The sequence below is a fragment of the Eutrigla gurnardus genome (assembly GCF_963514095.1).
Source record: "Eutrigla gurnardus genome assembly, chromosome: 2".
Classification (NCBI taxonomy): domain Eukaryota; kingdom Metazoa; phylum Chordata; class Actinopteri; order Perciformes; family Triglidae; genus Eutrigla; species Eutrigla gurnardus.
Genome location: NC_139916.1, coordinates 32,635,009 through 32,657,028, shown reverse-complemented (window position 1 = coordinate 32,657,028; position 22,020 = coordinate 32,635,009). Strand labels below are relative to the sequence as shown.

The 22,020-nt window shown below is 42.1% G+C and overlaps 1 protein-coding gene across 3 annotated transcripts in view; it reads left to right on the top strand.

Annotated features, from left to right (window-relative positions):
* The window catches only part of cadpsa (Ca2+-dependent activator protein for secretion a), a gene marked incomplete at its 5' end in the record, with an annotated part of 352,388 nt that overhangs the window by 107,482 nt on the left and 222,886 nt on the right, over positions 1 to 22,020 (top strand). For all 3 annotated transcript variants that reach the window (XM_084025306.1, XM_084025305.1, XM_084025304.1), the window contains 2 exons: positions 18,527 to 18,607; positions 19,684 to 19,920. In XM_084025306.1, the coding sequence (XP_083881432.1) occupies positions 18,527 to 18,607; positions 19,684 to 19,920 (318 nt within the window). The remainder of the gene's footprint in view (positions 1 to 18,526; positions 18,608 to 19,683; positions 19,921 to 22,020) is intronic.

The window sequence follows — 22,020 nt, the reverse complement described above, 5'->3', positions numbered from 1 at the left end:
CAAGTGGAGCTGTACAAAAAAGCCTCTTGGACCCACCGCCTCAAGTCATGATAAAGTAGGTAAAAAAAATGTTTTTAGCCAAGTGTGTAAATCAGCCAGGAGGAGAGATGGCATAGAGACACAGGCGCACAGCGACCACCAAATGGAGACAGAGAGAAGATCACTCAGTGACACATGGAGAACTGTGAATCTCACATGCAGCTCACACCAGATCAACAGCCATGCCACTTTTAATTCCTTTTTTTAATTCCTCTCATTACAGCCTGGACACAAAGGGAGGAGGAGAGATGGCACACGTCTCCACATGCACCACACACAGCTGTCAGTTGAACTCTGAAGTTTTAATAATTTGGATGTTTATGGCAGTGTTTCTTCTCTGATCTGCTCCAAACTTTGCACACTTCATTAGAGTTCCTTCCTGAACACATCTGCACTTTGATATTCACTCACAGTCAGAGCGCCACCTACTGGCCACAGGAAATGTCATTGATTTTGTGAATTTTTCCAAGTTAAAGCCACACCTGATTTTTTTTATAACCAATTCCTCTCATTTCAGCTTGCAAGGAGGACACAGGGGGAGGAGAGGTCACACTAGGTGGAGGAGGAGAGATGTCAGGAAGGCATGAACATGTGTGTGAGCTCTGTGACTGAAATGTAGTTTCACTTTGGATCACACCAGATCAACAGTCATGAAACTTTTAATTCCTTTTTTTAAATTCCTCTCATTTCAGCCTGGACACAGAGAGGAGGAGAGATGCACACTTTACATGCATCTCATACAGCTGTCAGCTGAACTCTGTCATTAACATCCTAACTATTATAGCTTCAGTGTTTGTTCTCTGATCTGCTCCAAACTTTGCACACTTGATTAGAGTTCCTTCCTGAACACATCTGCACTTTGACATTCACTCTGTCAGAGCGCCACCTACTGGTGACAGGAAATGTCATTGATTTAGTCACTTTTTCCAAGTTAAAGCCACACCTGATTTTTTTTATAACTAATTCCTCTCATCTCACCTTGCAAGGAGGACACAGGGAGAGGAGGAGAGGTCACACTAGGGGGAGGAGGAGAGATGTCAGGAAGGCATGAACATGTGTGTATGTGACAGACAGATGGCTTTAAATGTCAATCGCTTGTGTCTAAACTCACGCCACGAGGAGGTGGCTGCTGCACAGGTAGGCGGCTGCCACGCGTGTGAATGCAGGCACTCCACGACCGCACGTGACAGACGGATGCCTTTCGGTGTCCATCGCTTGTGTCTCGACTTGCGCCTGGAGAGGCGGCCGCGCCAAGGGCAGCGTCCACGACACTGCCCTGTGACCGCAGGCACTCCACGACCGCATATAAGCTCGGGCCCGTCACGATACTGCTCGCAGTTTTAATTATTATTATTATTATTATTATAAATCATTATTGTAATTATTACTACAGCTGGCCATACTACAAAGAGGCAGTGGTGTAGTGGTTAAGAAGTTGGACTTATTGTCAAAGAGTTGCAAGTTCGAATCTAGGATAGAGCTGCAATGATCCACCCCCATGCATCTATTACAAATGATTATATATCATTATAAGTATTACTCCTATCTAATGTTTCGGGTGGTGTAGTGTCTAAGGACTGAGACACATTATCAAAGTGTTGTAGGTTCAAATCCAAGTCTGTGGTTTACCCAATGACTTATTTTCTATCTTGAGTTCAGAACTATTTATGAAAGGCACACTCACACACATTTATCACCAAGATGACTTTAATTCTCAAATTATTTGATGTTGGATCGGCACATATAGCAAACATCTTATGTTAGGTTGACTGGAAACTCTTTTACTTTCTTCATAATTTCATTCACCACTAGGTGTCCCTAGCGTACATATTTGAAGCTTTGGGGTCGAACCACTTTGGTGGTTCATCTGGCTGAGAGGCTTTGATGTTTCATGAGGCTTCATCTCACCATCACTATTAGCTAGTGATGTGACTTCCGAAACGGGCGTGTCGGCGCTTCTCTGAAGTCCCGGATCGAAACGTTTCGAAACGTTGTGCCGAAAAGCGGTTCTGAAACGCGCATGTCACGTGACTGTAGTTCAGTGATTGAAGGAACGCCTCTGTTTCGAAACGTTTATTCCAAGACGGGCAGATCATTTGAAATACTGGCAAGAGCGACGTGCTGTCTTCCCTAATTTGTACCAACCGACTAAGAAATGTTTAAGTGTCCCTGCAACAAGTGTACCCTGTGAAAGGATTTTTTCAAAAGCAGGGGAAGTGTTATCATAAAAAAGAAACACTCAGCTCAAAAAGAGCTGAACAAATATTATTTCTGAATAAAAATCTTTGATTATTGTATTGCATATAACAATGTGTCATTTGTTTATTTGTAATAATGTTTCTTTAATTCAACCTGTATTCTACTTAAATTAAGGAAACCTAAAACCGGCTCATTTCATAGTGGCACATAATTAGTTTTCTTTGGCCAGAGCATGTAGTTCACAGAAGTGGCCACTAGGTGTCACTGTAGAGTCAGGTTTCATATTCGTTTCAAGGCTTCAACACATACTGAAACATCGCTTCGAACTGTTTCGAAGCTTCCCTTTGCCCATCACTACTATTAGCTACATGAGCAGAAGGAAGCAGCAGACATACACACAGTAAATCCCAGAGGGCCAACTATACACATGAGCTGGCAGCGAGGTGAGGTTTAACGGTTAAATAAAAAAAGTTGATGTTCAAAACTGAACCACTGACCAACAAGCACTAAATATATCAATATCGTGACCATCTTATGTTGAACAACAGCTAATTTTAGCCAGGTGCTGCAGAACAACACATCTGGGCTGGTGTTTACTAGACACTCGGGAGTTGCGGATCAGCAAAACCAAAAATTATCTTTTTGACCTACAAAATAAACACTATGCAGTGTTTCCCACAGGATTTTTGGAGACTATGGTGGGGGGGCTCGCGATCCTCTAAGGGAGTCTGGGGGTATGGCCCCCCGGGAGAAATTTTCATTTTCATTTCATTTTAATGCATCAATTTGGTGAATTTTGAGAACCAAAATATGACATATCAATTACTGACCAATTTCTGCTGGTACTGATACAAATGTTGACATACTAAATGGGGTTGAGGAGTTTAAGCATTCATATATATATATGTATATATATATGGGCCATTCCAGAATTGAGGATACATATCAAGTATAGAAGAAAACTAAAAATAGGATTGATTTTCTTCATAAAACATTTTTTAATCGCATAGAACACACTTTAAAGATAACATGTTCAGTATTTGCTCATCTTAAACATGTAAGATTTAAAATATTTAATCTGAAAAACAATGTAGAAACTGACAAATCTGTCAACTCTGTTAGGGACAAATTGGGTCAAATGTATGTAATCAACAAATGTACAACAATTCAAACCCCTGTCTTCCTTAAGAGTACAAATATCAACATATTCAACCGGAAAGTCGCCAAGACAGTGGCCATTTTAACTCAACATAGCATTAAAAACGTGAACTGCTTTGAAATTTCATGTGGTTGGAACGTTAGGTATGACACAGCTTCTGATCATTTTTTAAACAATAAACACATATCTAATGATCATTTTAAAAGCAAAAACCCTGAACAAACAGAGTTGACATAGATGGTAACAGAGTTGACATGAATAACAGAGTTGACTACCCTCAGTTAAAAGACCAAAAACAACAACATTTTCTGCCGGACTCTGAAACTTTTAAAACCATTTCTAAATGTAAAAACAACTATTTAAAGATTTCATGTAAAGACACACTGATTACAGCATTTCCTGAACTTGAATAATAACTGCATACTGATCTGGAAAGTAAAACGTCTGTCAAAATGTTTCTGACTGATAGCTAGGAATAAAACCCTACTTGCCCAGTCCATAGGCAAGCACACTAACCAGTCAAATAGCCAGTGACAACCACATCATATGAACTCCCTCACACCCTGCGTATGTCGACTCAATCATTGGCAATTTCTGCCCATATTTTTTTGTCTATTTGTACATGACGTGCTGTCACTGAGGTTGGTTGTGGGATAATTCTGAGGACATCATCAAAGAGATACCACAAAATATCCTCATGGATTGGCCAGAAGAAGCGATTTATCCCCACTCTGTGCATGCATGTGACTTTTGCATGGGTCTCATTGACCTCGACAATGGTCCCAGGATAAATTTCATCATCAAATTTGATGACACTGTCCGATGATATCCTCACTTTCCCACTTGATTTCAATTGTGGTCTGTGTTTGGAGCACATTGTTGTCAGAAAGTATGGGCTCAACATCAAATTCAAACCTTTGTGTGTTATGACATGTACACTCAAGAGTCTGCCTAGTTGAGCAGAGACAGCTGACATCTCTGTAGATGACCTTTCCTGGTGTGAGAGCGATGATCTGATGGAGGCGCATTGTTGAAGGAACCACAGGGAGTTGTTTTGGCATCTCCTGTACAGCTTTGTCCACAGTTTCCTCATCGATGTAGAACAGCTGTATAGAGGTCTCTGCATTCAGTAGAAAGTCATACAGTTGCTTGGCATTTGGAATGTCTTTTCCTTCACTGACCAATCTGTCTGCTGTTCTTTTTAAAGCCCCACCTACTCCATCTGGAGCACCTTTTCCATGTCCTGCTTCAAAGAAGCTCCATGTGCCTTTCTTGAAGCCCTTCTTGAACAACTCTGTGCTCAACATGTAGAAATTCCCCTTCTGGCGGTATTGGGTACATGGTCCATCACTAAAAAAATGAACCAAAGTTACTGATGGATGGTGGGTTTTCACATGATCTAGGACAGGGGACAGGTGTGTCCATATAGCAGGTGGACTCTCTTTTGATGCTGAGATGGTCGTGAAGCACAAATGTTTGTCCACTCCACCCACATGAAGGATTCCTGTATGCAGAGTCGCCTGCTGCTGAGAGGATGCAAAGTGAACTGCTTGAATCTCTGCTGACAATTTGCATGCATAGTTTTCAGAAAAATCCATGTGAATCAAACACTCATGAGATTTCATGTTTTTCTTGAGCTCACGGTAGTGTAGGTATTGCATTTTAATGTTGAATTGATGCCTTGTGAAAACCCTCAGCTGGTTCTGAAACATCTCAATCATATCTCCTAGAGAACTCTATCTCCTTTTTCACAGTCATTCAGACTAGCTGTGATTCTTTCTTACTTGCTTTCTGTTTCTTTCTCTTTTCTCCCGGTTCAGTTGTCCACTGAACAAATCTCACTGGAGTGTCAGCGTCATAGTCACAGTTGAGCTGATAGACATTGCCTCTGCATTCGGCACATTTTACATTTTATGGTATCATTTAGAAACCTTTTCTGCATTTTTGCTTTTCCCCTTGTGATGGTTTGCTTTTTTCCTGCAGTCAAGCGGCTCACATCATCTCTCAAAAAAAATTCCTCTATCTTCTTTTGGAACTTGCTCTGTGTTGATCGATATTTTCTTCTTTGAAAAGTCAGTTCACTTTTGTTCCTCTTGCTGAACCGCTTTCTTGATAAACCAAGTGAGGTCTGTATTGTTTTCTGTAGTTTGCAATTTTTTATGATCTTTCCTGACACTATCCGTGCTATCTTCTGACGCTCTCTCTCTTCTTTAGTGTCTTGGTACTTTTGTCTGATATTATTGATCAGTGCATTATGAAAAAAGAGAGTTCTTTGAACCTCTGCAGGGACATTATGTCTTCCTATCTGTTTACGTGTTTTTGATCGAGGGGAATCAGACACGTGTCAGTCTCTTGATGCGTTTCTGGTATTTTCGGACAGCGGTCGTTTTCTTTTTCAGCAAACTCTTTAATTTTTCAATTTCTCTGTATAATTTGGAGTTCTCTCGCTTTGTTTTTCTTCGTCCTGAATTCTTTTGTCTGAAAGGATAAAGAAAGGATTTCAATTCCTATTTTAAAGCTTATTTAGAACGTGGGCAGCTAACTTAAAGGCACACTCCTCAATTCTTAACAATTAGTTATATTTTTTAAAGAAATGGGTATTTATAATTAAAGGTCAACTATGTAAAAAAAATAACGGGCCTATGAACAAATAAAGAGAGAGTTCTTGAAACAATATGACGAATAGCAGTTTGCAAGAGCTAACAAGAGTTTCATATTTACTTTAAGGCATGTTTCCTTTTGTATTTGAAAATGGGGTTAGAACAAAAAGAGAACATTGCCCTTCTAAAGTCCTGAAGTTCAAGATCACAGGACTATATAACCAAATTGTTACTATAAAAAAACGTACGGGTTGGACCTTGAATAAATGATGGAGTGTACCTTTAAGAAACAACAATCAAAGTACTACACTTTTCTCAATCTACCTATGACTAACTGACTACAGTTAACGTTTATAATAAACTCATGGACCTATGCACTCATCCAACCTGGATGTCTGTGGTTCAGGGTCTGGTTCAGGACTGTGTGGTGGTGTCTCTATCTCTTCTAGTCTCTTCCTCCTTGCTCTGCACCTCTGCTGGGCCTCTCTCCAACACCTGCGCTTATACCTGTTCTCCCTTTCATCCCGATCAGCCACGGTGCTTGTCTGCCCTGCATTTCTCCTTTTGTGCCATCTATTTCTGTCTTTCTGCAAATTTTCGGTCTTCCTTGCAGGGTCGGCATCTCGCCGTAACCTGTATTGTCGTTGCCTTTCTGCTGTTGACAACTTCATCTGAAACAGAAATGATCCAATTTCCTTAACCTGTAATGTTCACCATAAATGTACCCTTTACAGTAGTGATGTCCAAATGAAGCTTCGTGAAGCATTTTCTTTATTTTCTGAGCCCAATAGATGGCGCTCTCTGTTCAACAAAGGGTTGAAAGCAATGGAAACATATCGGCCTTCAACCCTTTGTTGAACAGAGAGTGCCATCTATTGGGCTCAGAAAATAAAGAAAATGCTTCACGAAGCTTCATTTGGACATCACTACTTTACAGTCAAATGACCTAAAATCCATAATACCGTAAGTGTAAAATAATGCAAAATGCTTAAATGTGATTCAGAACATTTAGCTCTGTTACTCATCGTCAACTCTGTTATCGTTCAATTCTTTAAACCATTAACAGAGTTGACTGTAACAGAGTTGACTGTAACAGAGTTGACGTTTTCCACCATTTTGTACCTTAACGCCATGTGCTAATATAGCATGCTACCAGCTAGCATATAGCATATCTAAAAACAGATTTTTATTGATTTTCATCATATCATTGTTTTTTAAAAATTGAATGAGCGATTCACTGCAATATCACAGCAACAGATTTGACAAATGATTAATCTACTGTTAGTGTATCATGAACATTTTATACAAAATAATGAGAGAAGAAGCATAACAGTCCTCACTGCTTTCCCATGTTTCCAGCAAGAGGAAGTGACATCACTGGGATCAGGTCACATGCTTTTTATTTGAAAGCTTTGGAGATTTTTTTGCAGTTTTATAACAGAGGTAACAGAGTTGACGAGAACATAGAGACAAACACAAAATGTGTTTTTTTATTACTGAAATTAACCAAAATATAGAAAATAGATATTTGATGTAAGTCATTTTATAACTGTGAATAGATTAAGCACAAACAAACTGAAAATTACACTTAATTATATTATGTTAATTCAAGCTGAAAGTATGAGTCAGGAGCCGAAGACAGACAATCACAGGTGGGTTGATAGTCATTAACTTAATATTTTATGCATAAATTGTGCTTAAAATACTAATTTTAACATTATGTTTAGTAAGAGTTTAATTAAATTATTATAATTATTGAAATCTGATTCAATAAAGTCTTCTTTTTTTTTAAATAACAAAAGGTTTATCTGGGAGACGGCAAATGTATCTGCAATTCTAGAATGACCCATATATATATTATACTATTAGTTTATTATGACTTATTATTATTAATACTGTTAAATTCATAGATTCTGTGCAGTAAATAATTGTCAAGTTGGTGTAGTTAGCCGAGATTAACATCCTTGTCAAAGGATACGGCAGATAGATAGGTCTCAGAAATAAATTGAAGTCAGGCAGCCTACAAGAGAGTCTAATTATGCTAGCTTGTTAAACATTTAAGTAGCAGCTTCTTCAACATTTTCTCAAACATAAAAACAATCTCAAATAGTTTTAACAGAAGCTAACACTAAAATACAGTGAAACACATACTTAACAAATGTTCTCTTCTAAATCACAGTTACTTACCAATAGTTAACAGTTAACGATATAGTTCAGACACATAGTTTTGGGGACACTACAGCGAGCATAGAGTAGTCTTTGGCATGCTACAGCCACCTCCTAATCATAAAGCTGCAGAGGGACTTTTGATGTGCAGCCCAGAGGGAATGAGCTGAAGACTTCCTGCTCTCTGTTCTGTATCGGTAGCAAGCATATCTCCCAGAAGGCATCCCTTACTGTGATTTATGGCGAGCAGCCAGCCAGTAGGATAAAGAAGAAAAATCAGCAATCAATATCAGATTTTTCTATGTGACATCAACACACCCATCTGATAAACACAAATGATGGGAAATCAACAGTAAACCCCTCCTGTCTGTACAAAGACAAGGACAAAAAAACTCATGTATATGTCATATAAATTACAATTATACACAAAATTAAATACTCTATGGAATTATTTACATATACACACACACACACACACTATATTGCACTAAAGTATTCGCTCACCCTAGGGTTTAATATGACGTTGGTCCACCCTTTGCAGCTATAACAGCTTCAACTCTTCTGGAAGGCTTTCCACAAGGTTTAGGAGTGTGTTTATGGGACTTTTTGACCATTCTTCCAGAAGTGTATTTGTGAGGTCACACACTGATGTTGGACGGGAAGGCCTGGCTCTCAGTCTCCACTCTAATTCATCCCAAAGGTGTTCTATCGGGTTGAGGTCAGGACTCTGTGCAGGCCAGTGAAGTTCATCCACACCAAACTCTCTCCTCATGTCTTTATGGACATTGCTTTGTGCACTGGTGCACAGTCATGTTGGAATAGGAAGGGGCCATCCCCAAACTGTTCCCACAAAGTTGGGAGCATGGAATTGTCCAACATCTCTTGGTATGCTGAAGCATTCAGAGTTCCTTTCAGTGGAACTAAGGGACCAAGCATAGCTCCTGAAAAACAACCCCACACCATAATCCCCCCTCCACCAAACTTTACACGTGGCACAATGCGGTCAGACAAGTCCCGTTATCCTGGCAACCGCCACACCCAGACTTGTCCATCAGATTGTCCAGTGGCGGCGTGCCTTACACCACTGCATCCAATGCTTTGCATTGCACTTGCTGATGTATGGCCTGGATGGAATTCACTGAGCTCCTAAACAAACATTTGTGAAAAGAATGGGTTTCTTCCATTCCTTTCACAAATGTTTTTAGAAACAGTCTGCATGCCCAGGTGCTTGCTTTTATACACCTGTGGCCATGGAAGTGATTGGAACACCTGTTTAAATAATTTGGATTGGTAAGTGAATACTTTTGGCAGGCAATATAATGTATGTGAAATCAGATGTTTAGCACGGCCTATAGCTCGAATGGAATGATCCTGTGTTTTGCCGACGATCCATCTATGAATTTGGCAGTCGAATCAGGCTCCTTAGATGGAATCGTTGAATCGTCGACTATACGGGGTCACCCCTAATATAGTATATATGTAGCCGAGGTAAATTTTATTTTATTTTATTTTATTTTTGGTCATTTATTCACATCATTGTCTGTTGTGAACTTCCCCAAAAGTGTCTCTTATTGTAAATAGGTTCCACTCTATTATTTTCCGTTCCATACCTTTTTGTTTCCCTGGGGGGTGATTTGGCGTCGCACCTGTGTGACCAGCTTCAGTGAGCACTGACGCTCGGAGCTGGTAAGTCATGTTTATGTCTCTCTCCCTTTATTTTTTTATAAACGTTTTGGTTGTCGCTCTTAAAGTATTTTTTAAGAATGCACACTGCCTTGTGACGTGCTGTTAAGCATGCCGGTTAAATTCCCGAACTTTCTGTTTGTTAAATTGTTGTAAAAACCGGACTTTTATATGTTAAATAGTGTGTGAATTAGCTTAATGCTAGCGGCAGTTATTACGGGGTTTCCTGGTCTCGTGAGTTTGCGCATGGGGCAAAAACTCTGCTGCGTGTCTGTGTGGACATCTTGTGTGCCGCTGTGTCATTAATATGAGTGCATTATTTCTTTCTTTATTCTGTAGTGGAGAGAAATCCTGTGTACTGTGGACTGTGTGTGACGCCCTTTTCTTTTTGTTTCTATCAAAAAAAGGTATGTCTGTTATGAGTTTTTTTGGCATAGTTTATTGTAGAAAAAATATAAAATGAGTTGATGTGAGTGTGAAAAATGAGGTAAATTGCTGCACATATTAAAGACCCTTTTTCTTAATATATATTTTTGTTATTTGCTGATGTATATATTTGATATACTGTTTTTTATTTAATTAATTTCTTTGAGACTATTTTATGCTTTATTTACCTTTATTATTATTTTATCTGTTATTATTATTATTTCCACATGTAAGCATAAATAATTGAATTCATGAGTGAGCACTGACGCTCGGAGCTGTGGAGAGAAATCCTGTGTACTGTGGACTGTGTGTGACGCCCTTTTCTTTTTGTTTCTATCAAAAAAAGGCAAATAAATCCTCCACGACTCAACTCCTGTTTGTGCCTCACTACATAGACACAACGCAGAACAGCTACTGTTACAAATGGTGCCGTGACCCGGAGTCTTCAGATCAGCTGCTGCAGATCGCAGAGGTTATGCTGTGAGCAAGTAAGCGTATCGTACAGCAAGCAGAAAGGATCCGTTGATCGTTGAGACCTTTGATAAAAAGTGATTTTGTTTTATTGTGGCTGTGTTTTTCCACAATTTATCATTACGTTTCCTCACGTACAGTGTCTCTATACCACGTGTCTCTGTATAGTTAAATTTTATTTTAACGTCATATTTCCACTGTTATATTCATTGTGTTTGAAATATAATGGATTTTACACCATTTGGGAGGGGTAGACGGTGGATGCAATCAGGGAATGCAGAGCAAGCTAGGCAGCCAGGCTTTAGCAGCCCTGATGGTACCCCTGTAGCAAGGCAAATGTTTTCCACTCCCACCGCTGCTAATAATGACACCCTGGCACAATTGCGTGACCTTTTAGGGGAGCTGGGAACCCACATTGGTGACACCGTTGTTAGCCGCATATTAGTCAACCAAACACCTTCCCCCACACTGAGTTGCCCACACCCCATGACTCCACCCCCGCTCGAGCCCATGCCCTCCCCAGTTGATTTCTCTCGACTAAACATCATGGTAAAGGCAGCTGTCAAGGAACCAGTGATGTATAGGGGAGATGGCTCAGACAAATACACCGTACAAGAGTGGATAGATATGATGGACACTTACCTGCATAAAAAGAATTGTCCGACTACAGAGCAGGCGGATGAAATCCTCAGTCATCTTTTGGGACAAGCTAAGAGTATCGTTAAAGTGGGGCTGAAGAGTAGTGCTGATATCAACACACACCCTGAAGTGGTATACAACATACTCAGAAGATACTTCAGTGACTCTCCCATGTCCGGCTTACCGATGGCTGATTTCTATTCTACACAGCCTGACGCAAATGAGAACCCAGTGGATCACTGGGTTTGGCTCAAAACAGCAGCCGAGCACGCTGACCAGCATCTGCGGAAAAGCGGAGAGAAGATGGAGAACATGTCAGCGCAAATTGCTATGATGTTCATCAGGAACTGCCCCAACCCCGAACTCTCCAGTGTGTTCCGGTGTAAGCCTATCAGCAAATGGTCAGCCGTGGAGGTGCAAGAAGCCATCGATGAGCACCAGAGGGAGCATCAGGCAAGGAAGAGGGCCATTAGAGCAGAGAAGTTCAAAATGGTGACAGCAGCTGCCACTACCTGTCAAACTGTAGTTGAGGAGCTGACTGCAATGAGAGCGGGTGTTCAAGAACCTCCTACACAGACAAAGGTGAGTGCAGTCACCACTTCAGAAGCAGGGGCTTTAGAACGAGTACTAAGCATGCTAGAAGGCGTTCTGGCCAGAGCAGCCTCCCCGGTCCAACAGCTGACCCAGTGGACACGCCCCACTTCTTGTGGTGTATGTGGTGACAAAACTCACATCACACGTGAACACTGCATGAAAGAGAAGAGGTGCTTTGGGTGCCTGGAACCTGGCCACGCAAGGAGAGATTGCCCACGGGCCGCTCCATGCCAAACCCAAGCAGAGAACCACACACCCAACCAGGGAAACTGAGTCGCTCACACTGTGGAGGGCAAAGTGTGAGTGCGTCATGTCAGACCCTCAAAATTGAAGAAGACCTACATGCAATATATGAGGAGAGCTGCAAGACTGCACCGAATGGTAGTGTCATGATTCTCCAGAATATACACAAGCTTGAGAAGGCAGATGATCTATTCTACACTGATGTGCTGGTGAATGACCAAGTTGCACTGCATGCCATGCTAGACACTGGTTCACTAGCTTGTACGATGAGTGAAGAAGCAGAAGAGGAGCTCCACAAGGCAGTTTTGCTGTCAGAGGGTGCCCAGTCCACCAAAGACATTTTTCTGGTGGGTTGTGGTGGTGTGCATGTGCGGCCCAAGTGCATTCACCAGTTAAAGTTGAAAATCTACGGACAAGAAGCAATCGTTCCCACATTAGTCGTGCCAGGCCAGCGTGACCAAATGATAGTAGGCAGAAATTTGCTGAAACACTTGCTACGCCAATTCAAGCAAGATCCCAGCTACTGGCGCGTGATGAGTAAAGCTGACTCTACTGGTGAACCAGGCATCGAACAGTTCTTGAGCATGCTCTCGGGCATAACAAGATGGAAAGGTGATATTATCCCAGACGTCATTGGAACTGTGAAGCTTACTAATGCTGTGACACTGATACCGAAACAGGAGCACATAGTGTGGGGAAAGCTTCCTTGGAAAGGCTCCTATCTCAGAGGGAAGTACCATATTGGTGGAACCGGCAAAATCCCACTCAAACCGGAAGAGCATCATGGTAGGGAGAACTGTGGCATCAACGAGCGGAGACAGGTGGGTTCCTGTGAAGGTCGTGAACCCAAGTGACAAGCCTGTAACACTGAGGAGGAACATGAAGTTAGCTGATGTTTCACCAGTGTGGCACTTGAAGACTTCGAGCTTGGAGTGGACTACGTCGCCAACACAGAGCTAAAAGCAAAAGGTCAAAGCGTAAGAGTAGACATTGACCATGTCCCTGACACCTCTGTAACTCCCACCCTTCAGGATAAGCTCGCTGGTCTTGGGTTGGACGACATAGACATCCACTCATGTGAAGTGTCCCCTTATTGGAAGAGTCAACTTGTGGAACTCATACAGAGGGATGACGATGTGTTCTCCAAGGACAAGCTGGACTGTGGCCTAGCCAAAGACTTTGTCCACAGGATCCATCTGACTGATGAGCGCCCCTTCCGACTAGCATACCGCCGTGTCCCACCAAGCCAATACCAGAAACTAAGAGAGGTCCTCTCTGAGATGGAGGAGAAGAACATCATACGCAAGTCATCAAGTGAGTGGGCCTCGCCATTAGTACTTGTTTGGAAAAAGAATGGGGAACTACGCATCTGTGTGGACTACCGGTGGCTTAATGCACGCACCGTGAAGGATGCCCATCCAGTACCTCACCAGGCTGACTGTTTGGCTGCGCTAGGGGGAAATGCCATATTCAGCGCCATGGACTTGACATCGGGGTTCTACAATGTCCCCATGCATGAACAGGACAAGAAGTTTACTCCCTTCACTACACCAGTAGGCCTCCATGAGTTCAACCGACTACCCCAAGGCCTGTGCAACAGCCCGGCGAGTTTCATGCGCCTCATGATGAGTGTCTTCGGAGACCAAAACTTCTTGACCCTGTTGTGCTACCTCGACGATGTTTTGGTCTTTGCCCCAAATGAAGAGGAAGCCCTCAAAAGACTCGAAATTGTCTTTAAGCGGTTGAAAGGACATGGGCTTAAATTGGCTCCGAAGAAGTGTCATTTCCTCCGGCGAAGCGTCAAGTTCTTGGGCCACATCATTGATGAGAATGGGGTTTCCACTGATTCTGAAAAGATACAAGTCATCACAGACATGAGTGAAGCGGACTTGATGATGGAGGATGGAGTCACACCTTCAGCAAAAAAGATTAAGTCTTTTCTTTTTCATCCTCTCAACCGACGCTTCATTGGATGGATTGGGCGCTGTCCTCTCTCAAGTCCCTGAAGGAGGGAGCAAAGCACGTCCCATCGCCTTCGCAAGCAAAGCCCTCAGTCGCCCACAAACCAAGTATCCAGCCCATCGTTTGGAGTTCCTCGCTCTCAAGTGGTCAGTGTGTGACAAATTCAGCCATTGGCTGAAGGGACACTCCTTCACTGTTTGGACTGATAATAACCCGCTAACCTACATCCTCACAAAGCCAAAGTTGGATGCTTGTGAACAAGTGTCGTGTCGAAGTTGGCTCCATACGACTTCAGTATCCAATATATCCCAGGCAGTAAGAACATCGTTGCAGATGCCTTGAGCAGGCAACCCTTCATCAAGCCACGGGTCAGCGAGAGACTTATAGCAGAGCCATATGAGGCTCTGCTCGAAGAAGTGCAACAGATCCGGGATGACAGGATACAGGATGTGTTTCGGCTGAGCACCAACTGCCAAGAGGTAAGACTGGGTGGATCTGAAGTGGCATGCAGTTCAATGAGCAGTGAAGAAGTGACGGCAGTCCTGGATGGTCAGATTGAGTGGGGTGAGGGACCCAAAGGGAGAGTGATCTCCTGGCTAGCAAATGATGTACATAAGATTGTTCCACCTGGAGAAAGTGCCTTACCCGTCTTCTCCCTTAAAGAGCTTCAAGACAAGCAACAGGAAGACACTATACTGGCAAGAGTCATCCACTATGTGGCGCGTGGCAGGAGACCATCGAGGAGAGAAAGAGTTAGAGAGCCTCTCAAAGTCCAGAAGACTCTAAAGCAGTGGGAAAAGCTCAAGATGTTGGATGGCATCCTATATAGAGTGAGCAAAGATTCACTAACTGGGAGAAGGCGGTACCAGTATGTTGTGGCAGCATCACTGGCCAAGCAGGCTCTGCAGGGTGTCCATGACGAGGCTGGGCATCAGGGACAGCATAGGACTCTATACCTGGCGAGGCAGAGGTTCTTCTGGATTGACATGGAACGAGATGTCCGTGAATATGTCAAGTCGTGCAAGCGCTGTGTGGTGAGCAAGACACCCAAACCCGAAGGGAGAGCGCCTCTCGAGAGCATCAAAACAACAAGCCCTCTCGAGATGGTCTGCATTGACTTTTGGTCAGCTGAAATCCCAAATGGACATACTGTGGATGTCCTGGTCGTCACTGACCACTTCACAAAAATGGCTCACGCCTTTCCATGTCATGATCAGTCAGCAAAGCAGGTTGCTCGTCAACTCTGGGATCGATACTTTTGTGTCTACGGCTTTCAAGAGAGAATTCACAGAGGAGCCAACTTTGAGAGCCAGTTGATCCGAGAATTGCTGCTGATCTCTGGTGTAAAGAAGTCGAGGACAACGGCTTATCATCCCATGGGAAACGGTGTGGTTGAACGCTTCAACCGGACATTGGGAAGCATGATCAGAGCTCTCCCTCCAAGAGCCAAGCAAAAACTGCACCGCCCATGAGTCGACGGGCTATGCCCCATTTTATCTAATGTACGGGAGAATCCCCAGACTCCCAGTTGACGTAATGTTCCACAATGTGGAGAGGGACTGTGACATTGCTGACTATGATAAATATGTCCTCAAACTGAGCGAGGAGCTAAAAGAGGCATTATCATCTGCCCAGGCCAATGCTGTCACCAGTCAGCGTCATCAGACTGAGCTGTACAACCAAAGGACCAAAGGTCATGACATCGCTGAGGGAGACCAAGTACTCTTGTCAAACAAATGTGAAAGGAGACGCAAGAAGTTGTCGGACAAATGGGAGTCTGTCCCGTATGTGGTTGTCTCAAGAGACCCAAGGTGTCATACCTACCGGCTAAGGAACACTTGCAGTGGTCATGAAAAGGTTGTCCAACCCAACCGCTTCTTGTGTGCCAACTTTCTTCCGCTTGAGTTGGAGAATGAAGAGGATGTTGAATCATCATTCACTGAGTCATCTGAGTCGAGCCATGATGAGACACAAAGTCGGGTTTCGGATGTGGTTACGGGAGATGTCATAGAAGACCGAACAGCCAGTTGGGTTCTGGACAGTGCTTCTGCCAACTCGCCATCAGAATGTCTGGATGCTGATGAGGAGCTTGAAGACCCTGATCTGGATGAAAGTGCCAGCCAGAGGCCAAGGAGTGTGTCAAGTGTGGTTAATGGGACAGGCCATGGCGACGACCCCCCAAGCACAGCGATCAGTGTTGTCTCCCATATAAGAACGAGGGTGGGTAGGCTGGTGAAACCTGTAGATAGGCTAATTCAGAACATGACCCAGACGAAAATATCTGTTTGAGTTACAAACCTCTGTAAATCATCAAGTACCATAAGATAGTTGTTTAATCCAATGTTTGGGTTGAACATGTATTACAGTAGCAGTGATAAATATTAGGTACTCCTTGTCTTGTGAAAGGTATATTTTTTTATTGCCTTTGTAAAGTAATGTGTAAGGTGGTGTAAAAGGCACCTCTTTTTGCAAGTGTACCCAGGAGGGTTGCGCAGCCCTCCTCGGCCATTTTCTCAGTGATTTGAGTAACTAATAAGTTGCATAACGTGAATGTATCGGAGTACTCTGCTAAGTCTTGAAGTATTTTGGTGAAGTTCAGAGGGGAGTATGTAGCCGAGCTAAATTTTATTTTATTTTATTTTATTTTTGGTCATTTATTCACATCATTTTCTGTTGTGAACTTCCCCAAAAGTGTCTTTTATTGTAAATAGGTTCCACTCTATTATTTTCCGTTCCATACCTTTTTGTTTCCCTGGGGTGATTTGGCGTCGCACCTGTGTGACCAGCTTCAGTGAGCACTGACGCTCGGAGCTGGTAAGTCATGTTTATGTCTCTCTCCCTTTATTTTTTTATAAACGTTTTGGTTGTCGCTCTTAAAGTATTTTATAAGAATGCACACTGCCTTGTGACGTGCTGTTAAGCATGCGGGTTAAATTCCCGAACTTTCTGTTTGTTAAATTGTTGTAAAAACCGGACTTTTATATGTTAAATAGTGTGTGAATTAGCTTAATGCTAGCGGTAGTTATTACGGGGTTTCTTGGTCTCGTGAGTTTGCGCACGGGGCAAAAACTCTGCTGCGTGTCTGTGTGGACATCTTGTGTGCCGCTGTGTCATTAATATGAGTGCATTATTTCTTTCTTTATTCTGTAGTGGAGAGAAATCCTGTGTACTGTTGACTGTGTGTGACGCCCTTTTCTTTTTGTTTCTATCAAAAAAAGGTATGTCTGTTATGAGTTTTTTTGGCATAGTTTATTGTAGAAAAAATTTAAAATGAGTTGATGTGAGTGTGAAAAATGAGGTAAATTGCTGCACATATTAAAGACCCTTTTTCTTAATATATATTTTTGTTATTTGCTGATGTATATATTTGATATACTGTTTTTTATTTAATTAATTTCTTTGAGACTATTTTATGCTTTATTTACCTTTATTATTATTTTATCTGTTATTATTATTATTTCCACATGTAAGCATAAATAATTGAATTCATGAGTGAGCACTGACGCTCGGAGCTGTGGAGAGAAATCCTGTGTACTGTGGACTGTGTGTGACGCCCTTTTCTTTTTGTTTCTATCAAAAAAAGGCAAATAAATCCTCCACGACTCAACTCCTGTGTGTGCCTCACTACATAGACACAACGCAGAACAGCTACTGTTACATATATTACTAGTATAGTATATATATATATATACACAACACTCTTTTTCTAAACCTCGCTAAGTGGTTTTGTAGCATAAACCTAACTTCCTGTTAAGTTTATTTTGAGAAGTCACTCTGCATGTAACGAGCATATTGACATTAGATAAAGTGACACTAGAGGGAGCGTGGAAGCGGTGTAGCTTGAAGCTGTGACTGCCATGGAAATGAGGAGTTTTCAAGTAGCCTGTCAAAGTTAGTTTTAAAGTAATGGGCTGGACTGAAATGAGAAGTCGGTTGTTTGCCTATATTTAGTATGTAAGTATTGCAAAAAATATTGACTATTACAATTATGAGCTATTGAAAACATTTATAGTGAAATCTTACATAACATTTTCTGGTAGAACTACAATGGATTCAAATATTTCTCTGTAGCTGAAATTAGAAGCAGCTGCATGATGGACGATGACGAGTTTCCTGTTCTTCGTTCTTTGTCGTTCAGAATCAATCTCAACAAGGTCATGTTTGGAAGAGTTTGCTGGTTTAAGGTTTTTATCCTCCAATTCAAGTGACTTGGTAGTGACTTTACCTCCATCTGGTTTAGCTCTGAACTGCTTGATATCCGTTTTCACTTGCAATTTTAATTTTGCATTACTGTTATATTGTGGTGGTGCAGGTTTTGACATGCACTGTGTCTGTGTTTCTCCAGCTGGACAACCCTGATGAGCAGGCGGCCCAGATCAGAAGAGAGCTGGATGGACGACTGCAAATGGCAGACCAGATAGCTCGGGTAAGGGACCAGGATGGATGGACTTTGAATATAATAGATCACTGATTATTGAATATTACCTTAATCAATATTCAGGTTGACCCTTAGAGAAGCACACGGACCCATTTTTGTCTTCTTTTATGGGGGGCAGTGGATCTTAAGAGAGAGCAGGATTAACAGGAGATGTCATGTAACAGTGGTGTACTTCATGTGAACGCTGGGGACCTGAGGACTGATATGATATGGAGCTTAGTGGGCTTAGACCAATATGATAGAGTATGGGGATGTCCATCACCATATACTTCTATGTCTCACAGGTTTGGGTTGTTACTAATTATGACAGATTCTGTGCTAAATTTATCTCGTTTTTACTATTCGAGAAATTATAAAAATATTTTTAAAATCCCTCCAACTTTGAAGGAGTCAGGTTGTGATTTGGTGTTACTATGGAGACTAACATAATCCCACATAATACTAATAATTACTAATACATTGGATTTATAGGCACCTTTCTAAGCACTCAAGGACACCTTACAGTAAATAAAAGTAAAACCAATAAAATACAAAAATCAATAAGTTAAAATTAGGCAGTTAAAATGTGGACAGTTAAGATTCAACAGTTAAAATGAGGCAGTGCAATTTAAATCACAGAGAATAAGCAGTTTTAAACAGGTGGGTTTTGAGTGTGGATTTGAATAGTGGGAGTGAAGTGATATTTCTGAGGTTGGGTGGTAATGAGTTCAAGAGACATGAAGACCAAATTTATGTAATTACAAAAAATATACAAATACACTAACAGGCGAAAAACATTTATGACACAAAACACTACATGGGATTATCATAAAATTGGTATATCGATGGAAAAACATCAATAGAAACATTTGCATTCACATATCTGGAGGCAGGAGGTCAAGGGACTGTGAATTTTTCCTTGACAAATTCATAGCTTTAGCCCCTGACATTGAACCACTCGCTGCCGATGCAGGACTAAGGTCATCTAGTTTCACATCATAACAATATCTTCACTCAGTAAACTGAGCCTCCAGCCTCTCTGTGGACGCTCACTCATGAACTGTCTGCCTTCTTGCTCTGGTCAGCATGGTGGAAGGTTTCCCAGGTTTGCGTCCAGAGAGATGGAGGCCATGTACATTGAGGAGCTGCGATCCTCCGTCAACCTGCTGATGGCCAACCTGGAGAGCATGCCGGTGTCCAAGGGCGGAGAGTTCAAGCTGCAGAAGCTGAAGAGAGGCCACAACACCTCCATCATGGACATGGGCCAGGAGGACGAGAACACGCTGTCCAAGTCTGATGTGGTGCTGTCCTTCACCCTGGAGGTTGGTGGACTTAGATGACGTGTTGATGATGATGGCTACTTATTTTAATTACATTCTTTAAATGGTCTAAGGACAGAAGACATCTGTGGAGTAGCGACACAAGGATTTCCATTTTGTATGGGCCAATGTAACTTCGGCCCATCTAATTATAGATGTTTCCCACTAAAAATAAACACACAACATATCGTAGTAGGCCAATGAGAGATGCTAAAGTCCTATAGTTGAACCCTTTTTCAAAACATTGATTCATTTCACTGACACAATTGATTTCAGAGCTGCTTCCTTTCCTTCTTTGATTTATGACGGATCGCAAACCAACGTGTTAAGACGCATACCGCCACCAACTGTACCGGAGTGTAATCAGAGCTTTCTTATCGCCTGTTCCCTTCCAGTCAATGTGTACACTTTAGGGTCCATCAAATAAAACTATGCAGTCTTGAGTAAAATATCTCCAGATGGCCGTAATATAAGTCGTCTCAACAAAATCAAATCATGGCAATATCAAGTCAGGCAGTTTTTTTTTTTATTAGCGCTACACAATATCATTTTCTATTCAATTCAATTCAATTTTATTTATAGTGTCAAATCCCAACAGAAGTCATCTCAGGACACTTAACACATTGAGCAGGACTAGAATACGCTCAAAATTTCATTGAGTCAACACAATTTCAAAGTCCCAACATCACCCAGGGAAAAGCGTTACAGTGACAGTGGCGAGAAAAAACTGCCTTAATAGGCTTTTAGGCATAAATCTCGTGCAGCCCAGGCCCTTGGGTTCCAACTGCATTTGGTGTTGGTAGTATAGTAGTAGTAGCATTAACAGTAGTGGTGGCATTAACAGAAGCAATAGTTGATCAACAGTAGTAGTCCATGGCAGCAGGCACAGCCACGCCGAGATGGATCCATCCCAACCACATTGCCGTAGACCAAAAAGCAGCAGTAGTTGAGCAGTCACACAGCAGCAGGTGGAGCTACAATGTGGTGTTTCCAGCGTCAGATCAGTTAGCAGTCTGCATCAGTCAGGACCACAGTGGACTCTGCTGGACCAGAAAGCATAGCCAGACTCCCAGGAGTGATCCCGAGAGTAGTCAAGTTAGTAACAGTAGAGATGCCAATTTTAGTCAATTACTTTAATTAAAAATACTGGCGGTAAGAGTCAAACAAGACCACAGCATCGGTGCAGTCCGGATCAGGTTCCACCACGGTCCAGGGAGACCTGCTAGGCGAGAAAGCACAGGGACTCACAGAGAGAGAGAGAGAGAGAGAGACTCAGTGTTTCACTATAAATAAGTCCCCTAGCAGTCTAGGCCTATAGCAGCTTAACTATGAGCTGGCTCAGGGCAAACCTGAGCCAGCCCTAACTATAAGCAGTGTCAAAGAGAAAGGTTTTAAGCCTACTCTTAAATGTGGGAACATTGTCTGCCTCCTGAACCAGAACTGGAAGACGGTTCCACAGAAGAGGAGCTTGATGGCTGAAAGCTCTGGCCCCTGTCCTAATTTTGGAGACTTTAGGAACTACAAGTAACCCTTTATTCCTAGAGCATAGTGCTCTAGCAGGACAGTAGGGTTTAATGAGCTCTTTAAGATATGATGGTGCCTGACCATCAAGAGCCTTGTAAGTGAGGAGAAGGATTTTAAATTCTATTCTGGATTTTACTGGGAGCCAGTGCAGAGAAGCTAATACAGGAGAACTGTGATCCCTTCTTCTAGTTTTAGTCAGAACACGTGCTGCAGCATTCTGGACCAGCTGGAGAGATTTAAGAGATTTATTAGAACAGCCTGATAATAAAGAATTACAATAGTCCAGCCTTGAGGTAACAAATGCATGGACGAGTTTTTCTGCATCTTTTTGAGACAGCATTCTGCATTTAATTTTAGTAATGTTACGCAGGTGAAAGTAGGCTGTCCTTGTAGTTTGTTTAATATGCGAGTAAAAGGACAGGTCCTGATCAAAGATAACTCCAATGTTTCTTACAGTATTATTTGAGGCGATGGCAATCCCATCAATAGTCGCTATATCTTTAGACGGCGAGCTTCGGAGGAGTTTAGGCCCAAGTACAATAACTTCTGTTTTATCAGAGTTTAACATCAGGAAATTGC